This window comes from Haliaeetus albicilla, chromosome 9 (genome assembly GCF_947461875.1).
Source record: "Haliaeetus albicilla chromosome 9, bHalAlb1.1, whole genome shotgun sequence".
Lineage (NCBI taxonomy): Eukaryota > Metazoa > Chordata > Aves > Accipitriformes > Accipitridae > Haliaeetus > Haliaeetus albicilla.
The window spans coordinates 2,873,156-2,888,677 of record NC_091491.1 but is presented as its reverse complement, the minus strand read 5'-3'; the positions used below and the strand labels follow the sequence as shown (position 1 = coordinate 2,888,677).

At 35.9% G+C, this 15,522-nt stretch overlaps 1 protein-coding gene across 4 annotated transcripts in view; it reads left to right on the top strand.

Annotated features, from left to right (window-relative positions):
* USP32 (ubiquitin specific peptidase 32) overlaps positions 1-11,915 on the top strand; it is an 81,026-nt gene extending 69,111 nt beyond the window's left edge. For all 4 annotated transcript variants that reach the window (XM_069790961.1, XM_069790958.1, XM_069790959.1 and 1 more), the window contains 12 exons: positions 61-235; positions 892-1,043; positions 1,794-1,905; positions 2,464-2,675; positions 4,096-4,280; positions 4,849-4,935; positions 5,819-5,939; positions 6,603-6,794; positions 7,396-7,687; positions 8,110-8,543; positions 8,896-8,988; positions 9,521-11,915. In XM_069790961.1, coding sequence (XP_069647062.1) covers positions 61-235; positions 892-1,043; positions 1,794-1,905; positions 2,464-2,675; positions 4,096-4,280; positions 4,849-4,935; positions 5,819-5,939; positions 6,603-6,794; positions 7,396-7,687; positions 8,110-8,543; positions 8,896-8,988; positions 9,521-9,694 — 2,229 coding nt within the window. In that variant the 3' untranslated portion in view covers positions 9,695-11,915. The remainder of the gene's footprint in view (positions 1-60; positions 236-891; positions 1,044-1,793; positions 1,906-2,463; positions 2,676-4,095; positions 4,281-4,848; positions 4,936-5,818; positions 5,940-6,602; positions 6,795-7,395; positions 7,688-8,109; positions 8,544-8,895; positions 8,989-9,520) is intronic.
* The last annotated feature ends 3,607 nt before the right edge of the window (positions 11,916-15,522 follow it).

Here is a 15,522-nt window from a genome sequence, read left to right as displayed (position 1 = left end):
AGTTCAAGCAAGTAGTCTTCAGCTTCTAACTTTGTATTGGTTTTTTGTACTTCATTTTAGGCCTGGGAGAACCACCTGAGAAGAAACAGATCCATTGTCGTAGATTTATTTCATGGGCAGCTGAAGTCACAAGTAAAATGTAAAACTTGTGGACATATAAGTGTTAGATTTGACCCTTTTAATTTTTTATCCTTGCCTTTGCCAATGGATAGCTACATGCACCTAGAAATTACAGGTGAGTAGTAGTGTTTAACTCCCTATAAACTTGTCATTGCTAAAATAAAAATTGTATATGTAGAACAGCTATAAAACGTCCAAATTTCGTTTGTGTTAGTACTTACACTTAAAAATAGTATAACTATTTTAATGTAATAGAGTACAAGAATTTTTGATGGAATACAGTTAAACTAAAATAAAACCTTTAAAAACAGAGGATAGATGGCCCATTTTCAGTCTTGACTGAAGGACTTAATAGAGAAACATTTAAACTGGAGATTCTGAGAACTTTCCTTCAGTTCACTGTGTTGTGGAGGTCTTCCTAAATCTGCCTGGAGTGAAAAAGAAGGGCTAGGGGGAGTGTACAACCAAAAAATACTTTATGGGTCATGAACTATACTATGAAGAACGTATGTATTCTTGGAAAAGAGACAAAAGGAAATATGATAAAAAGTGAAACAAATTTTGAAACCATTTTCTACTGCCTATGCAGCAGGAGATCTTCTGACATTTCAAATGCACACCTTGAAAATTGACTGGTAAAAAAAATTAAATAAATCATATCTTCAAGTGGGGAAAAAAAAATACTTTCTAATAAGTAAGTAGCTGTAATGTATTATTCTCATTAAAACTTTCCTGGTTTGCTGACCAGTGTGTTTCTTTTACCCTTTAAAGTAATTAAATTAGATGGTACTACTCCTGTTCGATATGGCCTGAGATTGAACATGGATGAAAAGTATACAGGTTTGAAAAAACAGTTAAGTGAACTCTGTGGGCTAAAACCAGAACAGATTCTACTTGCAGAAGTGCATAGCTCCAATATAAAGGTAAGAAGAAAAAAAATTCTTCATTGCTGCAACATATTTTTGGTATTTTTGTTTGTTATTTGTGTACAGCAGTATACTTCTTCATTCTTTTTGACATAAAGCTTTGGCTACAAGAACTGTGAAATAATTTAACTGAACATGTGATAAAAAAGTCAGCTTAGTTGTATCTCTATGAATTTTTATTTCACACTCTTAAACTGTAATTTGGCTTGCTTTAAATAGATTTAAAATCAAAGTAAACTGAACCAAAATAAGCCACTTGTAAGCAAAATTAATAGTGATGTAGAAGCTTGCAGAAGTTTAGTTGAATTGATTAGTAATAATATTTTTAGGAAAAAAAGGATAAAATCATCTTGAGGTAGTAAATCTCAAGTTAGGGTGCTTTGAGTTTAAACACTGTCAAGACATTGGAGGCATAAGTAATAACTGGCTTTAGTGTGCATGTATATATGTGTGTATATATATATAATATTTTTTTGCTGTCATTGAATAGGATTAAAACTGCTTGAAACTAGGTGCCCTCAGTGTCTTTAGAGTACCATTAATAACTCTCTCATGTCTTGCCACAGAGATCTGCAAAGGGGTGTGCTTGTTGGCTCCCTTTTTACCTTCGAGAAAGGTGTAAGAAAGCAGGTGGCAGGGGAGAGATGAGCTGATAGATACACTTTTTTCAGAGGGACAAAACATGTTTGGAGTCACAGATAGAAGTATATACATGTCTGACTAACTTGCTGCTGTTTTTTACTGAAGAACTTTCCTCAAGACAACCAGAAAGTCCGGTTATCAGTGAGTGGGTTTTTGTGTGCATTTGAAATACCAATTCCAGGATCCCCTACGTCAGCATCAAGTCCTGTGCAGACAGGTAAAAGGAAACATATTTATTTTCCTGTTCATTTAAAATGCACAGTGCTTAGGTATTGGAGATATTCAAAAGAAAACCTTACTTTTTAGTAATAAGTAAACAGTGAGGATTAAAGAAAAGACAAATAAGTTAAGAGTTCTTATCCACAGAGAAGCTGTGAGCAGTCTCAGTATCTACTGGTGGTCTGTGATCCTTTTTAGAATCATACCCAGGATAGCAGTCTGAAGATCGCTATATACTTACTTCAGTTAAAGACACAAGAAACACGCAAAATATTTTATTACTTGTGGATTGGCTCTAAGGCAGGACATATAAAAAATTGGAAGCCTGATTTTGTTGTTTGTGGTTTCATCTATGGGTTTTAAACACCTCTGTTTTTCTTTGCTCTTGCATGCTCTGATTTTGCAAAGTTGTAGGCAAATAAAAGGTTAGATGTTGGTCTTAAGGAGAGTAGAAGATACTTCATTAAATGCACTGAACAGAATGGGAAGGAAAAAAAAATCTTGTGATCAGTTCTGGTTCCTGTAGATAACTGAAAATGTAATTGTCTATCTACAGATGTCTCAACTGGGCCATCAGCTAATGGAGCACCCAACATAATGATGAATGGGGACCTTCCAAAACCAGCCCTAATTCCAAATGGAATGCCAAATACTGTAGTGCCATGTGGAACAGAACGTAACCTTGCCAACTGGACTCTCAATGGTCATGTGCCCTTGCTTTCTGATAGTCCATGTACAGGGTATATAATTGCAGTCCACCGAAAAATGGTTAGTAGATTTTGTATTTGTTATAAATTGTTCACATAACACACTTTGAAAGAAAGTCAGTGAGGCTTTTTTTAATGTTCATATGATAAATTAATTTTTATTTCTTAAGAACAGGGAGCATGAATATATTTCTCTCTTAAGTGAGCGCCAAGTTCTACAGAAACACAACTCTTGTAAATTTAAATTGTAATGTCTAATGTTGGTGTATTTTTCTTTCCCTACTACTGGCATGCTTCCCAGTTCTTTAATGCTGAGATGCATACTTGGGCATTTGCTAACTCCCTGATTAAATGTTCCAGGGTCTTTGAGCAGAAAAAAATCTAATGAGAGGAGCTACTAGAAATGCATTTCTTTCCCATTATGTGGAAAAGCCTTACATGTTATATGGAAACAGAGTGAAGATATATAGTACATTCCTGGGTCGTTCTGTTAGCATTACTACACTTTGTAAGAGCATCTGTAGTTAAGTTGAACTCTAAATGTCAGAGCCGGATGACTGAACACCTCAAATAGCCACGCGTTCTGCGTGCGCTGTGTCCAAACTTTAGAGTCTGTTGACATTTAGAGCCTGGTGGATATGGGCCAGGAGACCATTTAACTTTACTCTTTACTGTGTGTTTGTATGAGGGTTTTTTGCTCTATTCTCTCAAGAAGTGGCCGCTAACCACTGTTATCACTGTTATCTTGATTCAGATTTTGCAGAATCTCTTAGGTGATTGGTATAATGCTTTTGAGCCATTACAAGCGGCTAGTTACACAGCTTAAAAACCAGTAAAAGTTGTTTGTGGAAGCTATTCCAGCAATCCATGCTTGTCATTGTCAAAAATCTTATCAATGGAAAGGGTTAATTGTATAAAACTTATGCAAAGTAGTAACCATTTGCTGTACCTTAGTGTCGTTAAGTCAGCATGTTAAATGGTAGATGTAGCATGAAGGTTAGTTTGTCTGCTTGGAAGAAGTTGTGCACAACTCTGTAGTGCTCCTTTAGACGTAAAGGTTTTTGTTTTCTAGCAAACGTGAGCTTGCCTAGTGTAGAGGTCATTTTGGGATAGGTATTAGCATCATTAGGTGCGTGGCTGCATTACAATATTACCATGTGGTGGGAAAAGTAAGAAATGTGCATCATATGAAATATAAAATATTGTGCATTGTTGAAACAGATTTATGTTGATGTGCTCTAATGCCTAAATAACGTTGTGATAGTATCATAAAATACAAAACAGTTTTCAAGTCAGTGATCAAAATTTACAGTATTTAATATCGGAAAAAATTGCTGAAATAGAGTACTTTTAATAGAATTAATGGTTTATTTTAATTGCCAAAGCCTGAAATAAGTAACAAGGTCAACATCCTAGTAATTACGGTGACGTGAGTTAATGCGTACTTATATCTGAATCATTCTTTTATTCCACATATGCAGATGCGGACAGAATTATATTTTCTTTCATCTCAGAAGAATCGTCCCAGTCTCTTTGGAATGCCACTAATTGTTCCTTGTACAGTTCACACACGGAAGAAGGACCTGTATGATGCAGTGTGGATTCAGGTTTCCAGGCTTGCTAGTCCTCTCCCGCCTCAGGAAGCTAGTAATCATGCACAAGACTGGTGAGTTTGGCATCTCAGTCTTTGGCTTGAAATACGTAATACAGTGGCTTAGACTTGCTTACGAGGTTTAAGACTATCTTCGTCAGTTTTGACTTCTCATAATACCTCTGTTGAATGAACATATGCTTTTTAATGTATAATTAAGTTTTAAATGTCAACAACTTTAGGAACAACTGTGTACGCTTTCACCCCAAATGCTTTCTGCCTGCAGGTTCCATTTAGTGGGTTATTTTTGTAAGAAGTTATTTGGAAGTCCTGCAATTTAATAATGGCAATAATTAAAAATAACTTCTAATCCTTTTTAATACAGTTAAATGTAGTATACCTTCTAGCTGCACTTAAAGGTTGGCTTTACACAAATTGGTTGATTTGTTCTCTTCCAATGGTTGATAATTAATTATATCTGACAAATTTAGATGATGAAAAGGCAGGTCTTGTTTTAATAACTTAATCTAATCAAAATTATAATTTTTTTGGGGGGGGGTTGTTCTTAAAGTAAAAATGGCAAGCATGGTGAAGGAAGGCAATTGAGTGCTCATGTTTCGTGTTGTGTTCTCTTCTGTTTCAGTGATGACAGCATGGGGTATCAGTATCCATTCACCCTAAGGGTAGTTCAGAAGGATGGAAATTCTTGTGCTTGGTGTCCATGGTACAGGTAAATTGTCCTTTTTAATTTAAGGAAGGGAATCACTCTAGCAGAAAGGTGATTTATGGTAATGAGTTTGTGATATGTTTCAGACTTCAGAGGTAATACCAAACAATAAGAATCTAGAATCTAACTTAACCAAAATTTTCACATGGCAGACTTTTGCTGTAGTATAGCTTTTATGACTTGGAGAGTTGAAAGCTCTGCTGACACAGAAATTTTAAATTAGGAGACAGACTTGAGATTACCAAAAACCTCTTAACCCCTTACAATATTCTGTGTGCATGTGTATATATATATGCAGGTGCATATGTGTACATATTTGGATGATTTGGGGGGTTTCATACAAAACCAAACTTTTAGGTGTAAATCATCTACCCGCACTAGTTCCTGTGCCATTTGAAGAGCAAGAACGAAAATGGACAATAAGAAATTCACCCTGGAAGCATGCTTGGAATTCTCCCTAAACAAAGACATGCTAACAAGAATTCCAGACCTTTGCTGGAAGGTATTCAGACCATGCACTCATTTAAAAAAAGGTCTGTTAGAGCTAGATAAATAAAGTACATTAGCTATCGTGTTGTAAAATACTTCTGGAGACAGAGCATTGTGGGTTTTTTGGTGTTGTAGGCAGGCTTGGTCAGCATTATATGCAGGTAGATGGTTGAGCTTACCCAATAGCTTCAATTTCTCATCTCTGTTAAAGTTTTGTAGTAAAATACCAAACTGACACTGATTATTGTTACATAAAAATGCCTCTCTCACACTGAAGGCAAGGCCTGAAACTTTGGGGGTGCATATGTTACAAAATATGGAGCAGAACTGGAGTGTGAAGTAATGTAAAACTTAGTTAGTGGACAGTTTACTTACCACGTCTAACTTTTTCACTTAGATTTTGCCGTGGCTGTAAAATTGAGTGCACGGAAGATAGAGCTTGCGTTGGGAATGCTTACATTGCTGTAGACTGGGATCCAACAGCACTCCATCTGCGCTACCAGACGTCACAAGAACGGGTAAAATTTCAACGCAACCCCTTTGTTGTTCATTAATAGCTCTGAAGTACAACCCATTTCACTGATTTTTATTCTTTTTTTTAATTTATTTTATTTGATGCTTTTTTGGTCCACTTTCTGTTAGTCAGTAATCATTGAACAGGACATTCTGGATAAATTAATGTCTTAATGTTAGACCTCTTACGTGACCATAACGTGGAAGGGAAGCTTTTAAGAAACCACAGCAGTGTATTTTCTGTCTGTTGTGAGTTGCTTTTGATCTAGCCTCCACAATATATTACAAAATATATTAATTTGATAAATTTTCGAAGCGCACCAGTGCTTACATGTGAGTAAACCTAATTCCTCATTGAGTCAACGGAATATATCTAAAGGTAAGCCTATAGCTGAGTTAATCTAGAATAGCTGTTTGAACTTGTGAGTTGAATCTATAAACTTGTGCTTTATGGATAATTTTGTAAGCAGAATCCAAGAATAAGGACAGTGCATTATTTGTACTGCATTTTCATAACTGAAATAAAATTTCTGCTAAAACTTAGTGCATCTATTTATCTTTAATCCTAAATAACTGTATGATGTTATTTGTATGATACTGTGAATAGAGCCTTCCTCTGAGCAGTTTGCATATGTTTCCAAGTCAGATACAGCTTTATCTCGCTTTAGATTGTAGAAGAACATGAAAGTGTTGAACAAAGCCGACGAGCTCAAGCAGAGCCCATCAATCTGGATAGTTGTCTTAGAGCCTTCACCAGTGAGGAAGAACTGGGGGAGGATGAGATGTACTACTGTTCCAAATGCAAGACCCATTGTTTGGCCACCAAAAAGCTGGATCTTTGGAGACTTCCCCCTATTTTGGTATGATCTTGTGTAATTTTCCTCTACAGCAAAAAAACCAAAGTACATTGATCACAAATTTGAATTGCTAGGTATGTCTCCTTGTTCTGAATAAGACTTGCTTTTGTTCACAGTCTCAGGAGGGGCATTGGCTTAGTTTGCTTCATGCATTTCTGTAATGCAGGCGAATAAAACAAACCTCAAATCCTTTTGAATCTTTCTAGCTGATACGTTGCAGGAAATGGTGGTGGTTTGCATTCAGTGTCATCTGTTCTGACATAGAATTTGAATTCAGGCGGTCTTTCTGGTAACATGATCTTTTGTCTGGTTGTGTAAAATGTGCAATTGTCGCTTTTCAAATTTGGTTGTGTTAATTCAAAACACACAGTGCTGATCACTGAATTGAAGCAACCTTTTCCATCATTTTCCCATGAAAATATTAGTTCCATATCTTGCCAGCTTGATCCCAAAATCCAAATTGTCACATTACAGCATTGTTACTGTTTCATAGTAACATATGACAAAATGTGTATGTTTCAGGAAAAATTATTTTTAAACAGTGAAATTACTCACTGTGATGTAATTGTCCTCCTTTAATTTTCTCTAACGTGTTTCTCCTTAGATCATTCACCTGAAAAGATTTCAGTTCGTAAATGGTCGCTGGATAAAATCTCAGAAAATTGTTAAATTTCCCAGAGAAAATTTTGACCCAAGTGCCTTTTTGGTACAAAGGGATCCAAGTAATTTTCAAAGAAAGCAGCTAACGCTCCAGGTTGACAGCCTTCCTGAACCACGGACTCTCCAAGGGGAGTCTAGAAAAATGGATCTGCAGATCAATTATACACCAGGAGAAGGGGAGATAATGAACAGAAGTCCATCCTCCCTTAACACTACTGTCTTGAATAATATCAAAGGTGGGTAATAATTAGGGAAAATTCCAGTCAATACTGATATTTGCAGGGGGGGAAAAAATTATTTATATTATGAACAAAATCTGAATGTTTTTTGGCCAAAGTACTGCATTTATTTTGAAACATCATTTCTGTTATTGTTTGCCCTGGAAAGCTTAGTGAAGCTTTACCATTGAAAAAAAAAAAAGAAAAGAAAAAGAAAAAAGAAAAAAAAATTACTCAGAGTGAGGAATGTGCTCATGCATAAAAGAGTTAAATTTCAGTTATAGGTGTATGTATGTGTGTGCGCAAAGATAGTTTTATGTACTACTTATTAGTTGCAGTGAAACATTGTTTTTTAATGTTTGGTTATTAAAAAAAAATTTTTTTTAAAAAGTCTACACCATGTGTTTACTGATCTTAGTACTCCACGTTTTCTGTTTTAGCATCTCCATCTTTGGGGAGGAAAAGTGGAACCAGCTGTCCTTCAAGCAAAAATAGTAGCCCAAATAGTAGCCCAAGGACTTTAGGAAGAGGTAAAGGGCGTCTGCGGCTACCACAACTGGGTAAAAACAAACTGTCAAGTAGCAAAGAAAATTTGGATGCAAATAAAGAGAACGGTACTGACCAGGAACAGAGGTTTACTTCTGATCACAGTGATGCTCTTACTAGAGGGCAGATTTTGGGTGGTAGCCAGAGTGAACTATATACTGCTCAGGACAATGAGATGACTCTAGCCAATGGATATATCTGCGAGCAGAATGCATATAGTAATGGCAGTATCAACGGTCAAATTGATAACCACAGCGAGGATGATATTACAGATGACCAAAGAGAAGAAGTATGTGTTAACCCAATTTACAATCTATATGCAATTTCGGTAAGTTGACTTTTTTTATGCAAGTAAACTATCTTTGTTTGGTGTTGTTTTGTCTAAATGCATTTACTCTATTTTTTTCATTACAGAAAGTAGGGATCTATTGAGAAGGAGAACAAAGTAGAGCCATTGTCAGAAAAATAAATTTGCCTTAAAACTGAGTACAGCTGAAAAGTAGATCTCTGCGTAATATTTTTTCTGCTTGAGTATGTAAGCTTAGTCCGCTCCAGATGCGTAGATTGTCATGAACCATTGCCACTCGCTTGAAGATCATGAATTTGTGAATCATTTATTCTGTGAATTCTGAGTTACAGATGTTTGATCCAGAATTTATTTTCTTCTTCATTTTCTTCAGTGCCATTCAGGAATTATGGGAGGGGGTCATTATGTCACTTATGCCAAAAACCCGAACAACAAGTGGTACTGCTACAATGACAGTAGCTGTAAGGTAAATTATTTATTTTTGTAGCAAATAATTTTAATCTTCCTTACCTAGAGCCAAAGAAATTTACATTTGGCCAGAACTGTCCTTTGAAATCATGAGCATCTCAAAAGTTTAATCAGAAAAATATTAAAATTGTTAACTGAAATTTTACATGAGATTTTTTTTCAAGTTAACATCTGTTCATCAGCTGCTACCATGGTTAAGGAAAGATGCTTATTTTGTACAAAGATGGAAAAATTACTAAAAATGGAATTCTAAGAATATTTCTTCATGACGCTAGCAGTTTTATATTCAATTACTGAATAACTAAGTTCCGACATTTCTAAGTACTTGCATTTATCACTAAAATTTGTCATACTTTTCAAGTAAATAATGGAGCCTGATAACTATAATAATGGAGACAGAAAATGTGATTCTTCTTGTAAACAACCAGTTAAAAATACTGTTTCTAGGGCAATTGTGTGTATTTTAAGTTCAGTGACAGTAATGCAATTGTCCCATTGCATGTTTCAGACCATGTTTTTCTCTTTCTCAGGAATTGCATCCCGATGAAATCGACACCGACTCTGCCTACATTCTTTTCTATGAGCAGCAGGGGGTAGACTATGCACAATTTCTGCCAAAGATAGACGGCAAAAAGATGGCAGACACAAGCAGCATGGATGAAGATTTTGAGTCAGATTATAAGAAGTACTGTGTTTTACAGTAAGCAGATGATCTTCCATGGACTGTTTTGAGAATGTGAGGGATAACATCCTGAAACTTACATTTGGCAAAAATGATATTGAAGCAGATAACCTAAGTGTAGTTATTGTACCCTGTGATCTGAAAGCACAAAAAGAAAACCCTAATTAAATAGCAGTTAATATAAAGATAGTATTGTTTTGTTCTGTTATCTCACTACATGCTCTAAACATTTCTGATGTTAGACATCAGGCTGATACTGCCATTGGCCTTTAAATAAAAAGGTTTGAGAAAGCCGACTAGGACCAAATAAGAGCTAAATTAAATAGTCCAAATAAGAGCTAAACAAAGTAGTGTAGAGTTTACCAACTGTTCTAACAAACCCCTAAGGCTCTCTTTAGGTTTAAGATAATGGGGAAAAAAAAATTGTAGTGTTGTCTTTGGGCAACATGATATTGCTACCTCCTTTTTCCTGCAGTTTTATTGCATTTTATTGGCAAAACAGGGAAAGCAAGAGAATGAAAAGTGCACAAACTTAAAGAATTATCATCAAGAGTACGAGAAGTTTCCAGTTTTGCCACCACTAATGTATGTCAGTTGCTTTCTTTCTGTATGTTGGGAGCACAACCAAATCGTAATTTGAGAAGAGATTAATTTCTACACTTGAATGGTTTATTATAATTGTGTTTTCTCCATGTGTTGGCTGTGCAGATCAACATGTTTCAGGAATGGCTTTTCTGCCTGAAGAGTGCTATCTCAAACTTCTGAGATGCCTCAAGAAGAAACTTCAGGTTGGAGAGAGTAGTTGTGATTACACGTGTGGTGTCTTAAAATGTGCACATTGCACAAAATGTTCCCAGCTTTTGGAAGGAAAGATGCTTGAGCTTATGTTTCATGACTGGTGTTGCTTTTAAATTTGCACTTTTAAGAATTCGTATAATTAAATTCAAAAACATAGTTTGTTTTTGTTGTTGTAAGGGCTCTGGAGTGAATGGCTGTGAATTATCCACTGTGTATTTCAAACAAATAAGAAGCTATGGCTGTCAGGTAGCTATCGTAGCATTCATGGATGGATTTTTTTTTTTTATTGGTTTCATAATTTAATGGGTTTCTCTTTTTTTCAAAATTTGGTTGCCTTTTCAAATTTTCTTTTTTTGCAACAGGTTATGCATATGCATATACTTGCAATTAATCCAGAATTGCTTTCCATGCCCTTGCAACATGCTCTTCAAAGTCAACGGGCTTATTGCACAAAGGAAAGCATGACAAAGTCTTAGCAGAGACTGGAATAAAGGTGATTATTTTTTGAGTAGGCATTTCTTTAAACATTTTCAGTGTTAAATTGTTTGCATATCTGAATGAAGATAAAGGTTTCACTCTTTTGGCCTTTTGTTCTTCAGCTGAGTCTAAGAAGCTTACTAATTTTGTTATATGTCATCTTCCAAATTCTTTAGATTTTGTATCTTCACTAACAAAATTGATATTTACGTGGTTGATCTCTGAAATAAATGTTTGGATTCATTTTACTGTGTTTTACAAGAATGCCAAATCTATCAGTAAGCTTATAATCTCCAGAAAGTTCTGAGTTTTATCCATTTAAGAAATGATATCAGCTGATCTTGCTGTCTTTACTCAGGCAAAAACCTCCCTGCCTTTGTTGGAGGTTGTGCCTCTTCGAGGACAGCAGATCAGTTCCAAAATAAGTATTGTCTTACTCGTAAAGTGTTGCTCCCTATCCTATATCTTTAAAGTGGTCTAAACATTGAGACTGAAGAAAAGCAAACATGGCTTGTGAATTTCTAGGTTAGAAGCTTTTTCAATACCCATTTGTCTACTCCTCCCTCTGCAAACTCCATGAAAAGTGAAAGACTTTCAACTGAATTATGTTAAAATGTTTTATTTAAGCAGGTAGCACAATCTACTAATGTTATTTGATCTTCTGTGTTTGTTACATTGGTTGTAATTAATTTTTTAAATTAAATTAATTCATGAATTAGTAGTAAATTTATTAAGTTAACTATTAACTACATTCACTTTGTAAATTATTGTATAAAACTTATTGACAATGCACTGACTTTAGAAAGATGTTAATGTACAGAAATACCTTGTAAATAAAATAGTGTTGATGTACTGGAATATGAGCTGTATTAAAAAAAGGTATCGGTAATTGTATATGGAGTGAACCTGTTTATCTGTAACTATATTATTCAAACAAATTAAATACTGTGGATGCAGATGAAGTGTCACTTCTTGTCAGATAATTTTTAATAGCTGTTTTCCTGCATTGAAGTTTCTGTACTGTTTTCATTAAGCTTAAATGTATTTGTCAGTCCAAAAATTGAAACATGTAAGTAAGCATACAACAATTCTTTGCAGTTTGTCCAGCACAGCACTTAGGTCTAAGTACCAAGATATTTCAGCTCTTCTAAGTTTTGTTTTTAAGTTATTTTAGTTTTCCTTTTGAGAACTTTCTGTTCAGTTTTTTTTTTAGAATTAGTCCATTTAATTTTTTAAAACGTGTGCCTGTATACATGAGAGAGAGTGAGAGCGAGATCTTTCCCTCTTACAAATAAGTCTGAAGAGCTAGTGCACTAAACCACATTAATTCAGCGGTTCTCACGTTTTTCTGTGGTGTAGTTTTGATAGATCTGAAGTAAGATCAGTGATGACTTAGAAGCACAGTGGCTGCACATGGGGTCCCTTCTTACCCACCCTTGAGAATCCTTCTGCAGGTTATTAAAGTGGGGAAAAAAAGTAAATGTCTTTTTAAATATTTAATTGCTTAATTTTTGTATGTGTACTTGGACAATTAAAATTTGAGGTGTAATAATTTTATTCCAGGTTCTCATGCTGTGGTAAATAAGGCTCCTTTTGAGTTTAACAAAAATTACGTAAAAAAGCGTTTTTCTTCAAAATGTTCCAGAAATAATGAGATTTTAAGAAAAATCAAGCAAAGACTCCATCACTGGAGAGTTTGATAGGAAGTTACAAGACAAATCTTAATGGCACGTGCCAAATTCTTGCTTTCAGGTGGATGCGGGGCAGCGCAGTGGTGTCACAGCCACGCAGCAGCAGCACTGCCTGCCTTGTCCGCTCTGCCAGCAGCATTTGCGTGTCATAATGCGCTCTCACCAAAACCCTTCTTTTTAACCTGTTAAAATGAGAAAATAAAGTTTATCTGCAGTGGGAATCATCTGCATATTGCTTATTAACGCAGGTTTTTGCCTCACCAGGAGGAACGATTTCTGAAGTTAAAATCTTTTGTGTTACAGTAGGATCCGAAGTAAATGACACTTAGTAATTCTGCACGTAAGCATTTAATTGTGCTTGTATAATTGAGCAATAGGCATTTTAGGTCAAGCAGAATATCTGTTTTCATGAGATAAAACCAGCGCTCTCAACATATGACTCATACAAAAGACACAGAAGCAAAAGGTAAGATGCAAATTAAAAAATTAATATAATTCATAAGAACAGGCCAAGAAATAACGTGTCTGTACCGCTTCAGTGTAGATGCCCGGTCATCTCCAGGTAGCAGTTTGCTCAGGTGAAGAATGAAACTGCTGCATTCGCCAGCAAAGGAATTTCTTTCCTGTAGCTAAAGGAAGAGTCACATGCTGTAGCACAGGCCGTCATCGTTTCCTCTGATGTTGTTTTGTAACCTGTTAAGTCTGTAAAATCACAGAATAACTTGGGCTGGAAAAAAGGAGGTCATCTGCTCCATCTAACTGTTGGAAGCACGCCTCGGTTTGCGGATTGTAACAGTTCCCTGTATTGTGGCTGTGGTCAATCCATGATGCGTTTGGTTGCATTTTAGTTTTCTTTACAAGTTGTGGCAAATGTGCCACTAGGTTTCTTTTCTTTAAGGGAAAAAACTGTCCTGAAAGAAGCTGTCCTGAAGCCTTCTTTCTGGTACCACCTGCAGAAATAAGATGGAGTTTCGTATAAACAGAGGCTAACAATGGTTTTTTTGGGAAGATACAGTTCATCATGAATCCAAATAACTGTGAGGTTAATGCTAATGGCAAAAAGTCCTTGGGAAAATTTTGCACAGGGTACAAACAGAGTTTAGCATGGTAAATGCTACCGGAGAGCTGGCTCAATTGATATGTTAGTGCTAGAGGGAGCACTCCCTGCATGTGTCAGATCATAACACCGAGATTTAAAAAGGAAAGCAAGAAAGAGGATACTCTATTTGAGAAAATATTTGGGCTTTTTACTCCGAGTTGAATATGAGATTTCTTCTAGAATCTTCCATTCATGATGCACATGTTTGTTGATATTATTTTCATGTATGCCAGTGTACTTTATATGTGTCCTACTGCTGGGTTTTTGATGCAAGACTTAAGGCTAACCAAGTGGAAAGTCAAAGGCAAAAATCTTTCACTTAGTCACTGGAGGGGTAACAATTCTGAGACAAACATACAGGAGTAAGAGGTCAAAACTGATCTTGCTGTTGCTTGAACGTGCATTTGCAGATAGGTTGCAGTTTAGAAGTAAAATAAAACTTCAGAAGGTGAATCCAGCTGTTGGGTCATGGAATTTCTGAGAAGAAAGGGAACAGTAACTCCAATAACTCTGATAAGCAGACTGTACCTGAATTATATTTCATCTGAAACTCTTCTATTTTTTACAAAAGGTAGGTCTGATATTTTCTCAGTTGAATCCCTTGTTCAGTATTGCTGTTAATAATAATGATGCTTATTCTTAGAAAACAATATTCTTAGAAAAGTGAAATGATCCCTTATGTAAATGAAGGTTTTGTTCTTGGAAGCAGTGCCTTTGAAACAAGGATCCGAAGGTACTTTATGTACAGCCTTCGTGTACCGATATGTTCCTGCTGCTGCTTCTGCCTCTATGCGTGTTTGCTCACATATTTTCTTCTTGATTGTCTCTAGTGTTGAGACATTTCCTCTGAGCAGACACCAACTATGAGAGACTTACTGCAATTACAATCATGCTTTTTTCCAAAAAGGAAGTAAATCTGGTTGAGTTGGCAACTGGACCAAAGTCCACAGTAAGCTGGTCTATCAGGCGTCACATATTGCCTGGGGTTGGTTGTTTTTTTATTGTTTCCAAACATTATGTTTAGCTGGAAATGAACTATTGTTGTTCTTTTATGGCCCTTGAAGATGCTAAATGGATATTTAACCAAGGATTAGCATGCATCAGTATCACCAAGGATGATGCCAGAGAAGCTAGTGTCTCTGGAAATGAAGCCATCTCTTGCTATATTTATGAGCTGCAATTGGAGCATTTGTGCAGCATTAAATGATGACACTTGCTCAATGCAGTCATCTTTACTGCCTAGTGATAAATTTTCAGAGCATTCACAGTCGTTCTTCACAAGTGTGATACTTCCAGTGTCGTTTGAGTCATTTGTGCATTTTCAATATTGAAAATTTAATTTGCATCAAAGAATACAACCTATAGTTGTTCCTGTCATGAATTTTCTCTGTTAAGGCTTTTAGGTATTGAAAGTGCAATTTAAAAAAATTAAAAATTCTAATTACCAAAGATGTTCATAGGTGCTGTTTTCAGTAGTAAAGCTTTTATTGATTCAGAAGTGTACCAAGGGCCATTAAATAGATGAAGGAATCGTATCACTGCCAAAAAACTGCAGCCATTTTCTGCTGTTGAATGCCTTTTATTTCCCACATCAAAACTGTACAAGTCTCAGACAAGGACTCTCTGAAATTAGCTGAGCCCGTTTTGTAAGATAGGAGCAATTGTGGAATGAGCTGTGCTGGAATTTTGCCCGTGTACCTTTATGTGCATCTGCAGTGCTAAAAATACGTGGCCTACACTTGAAGGTAGTTAGGTGGCCTTCCTTTTAAACCTTGAGTCAAGTCC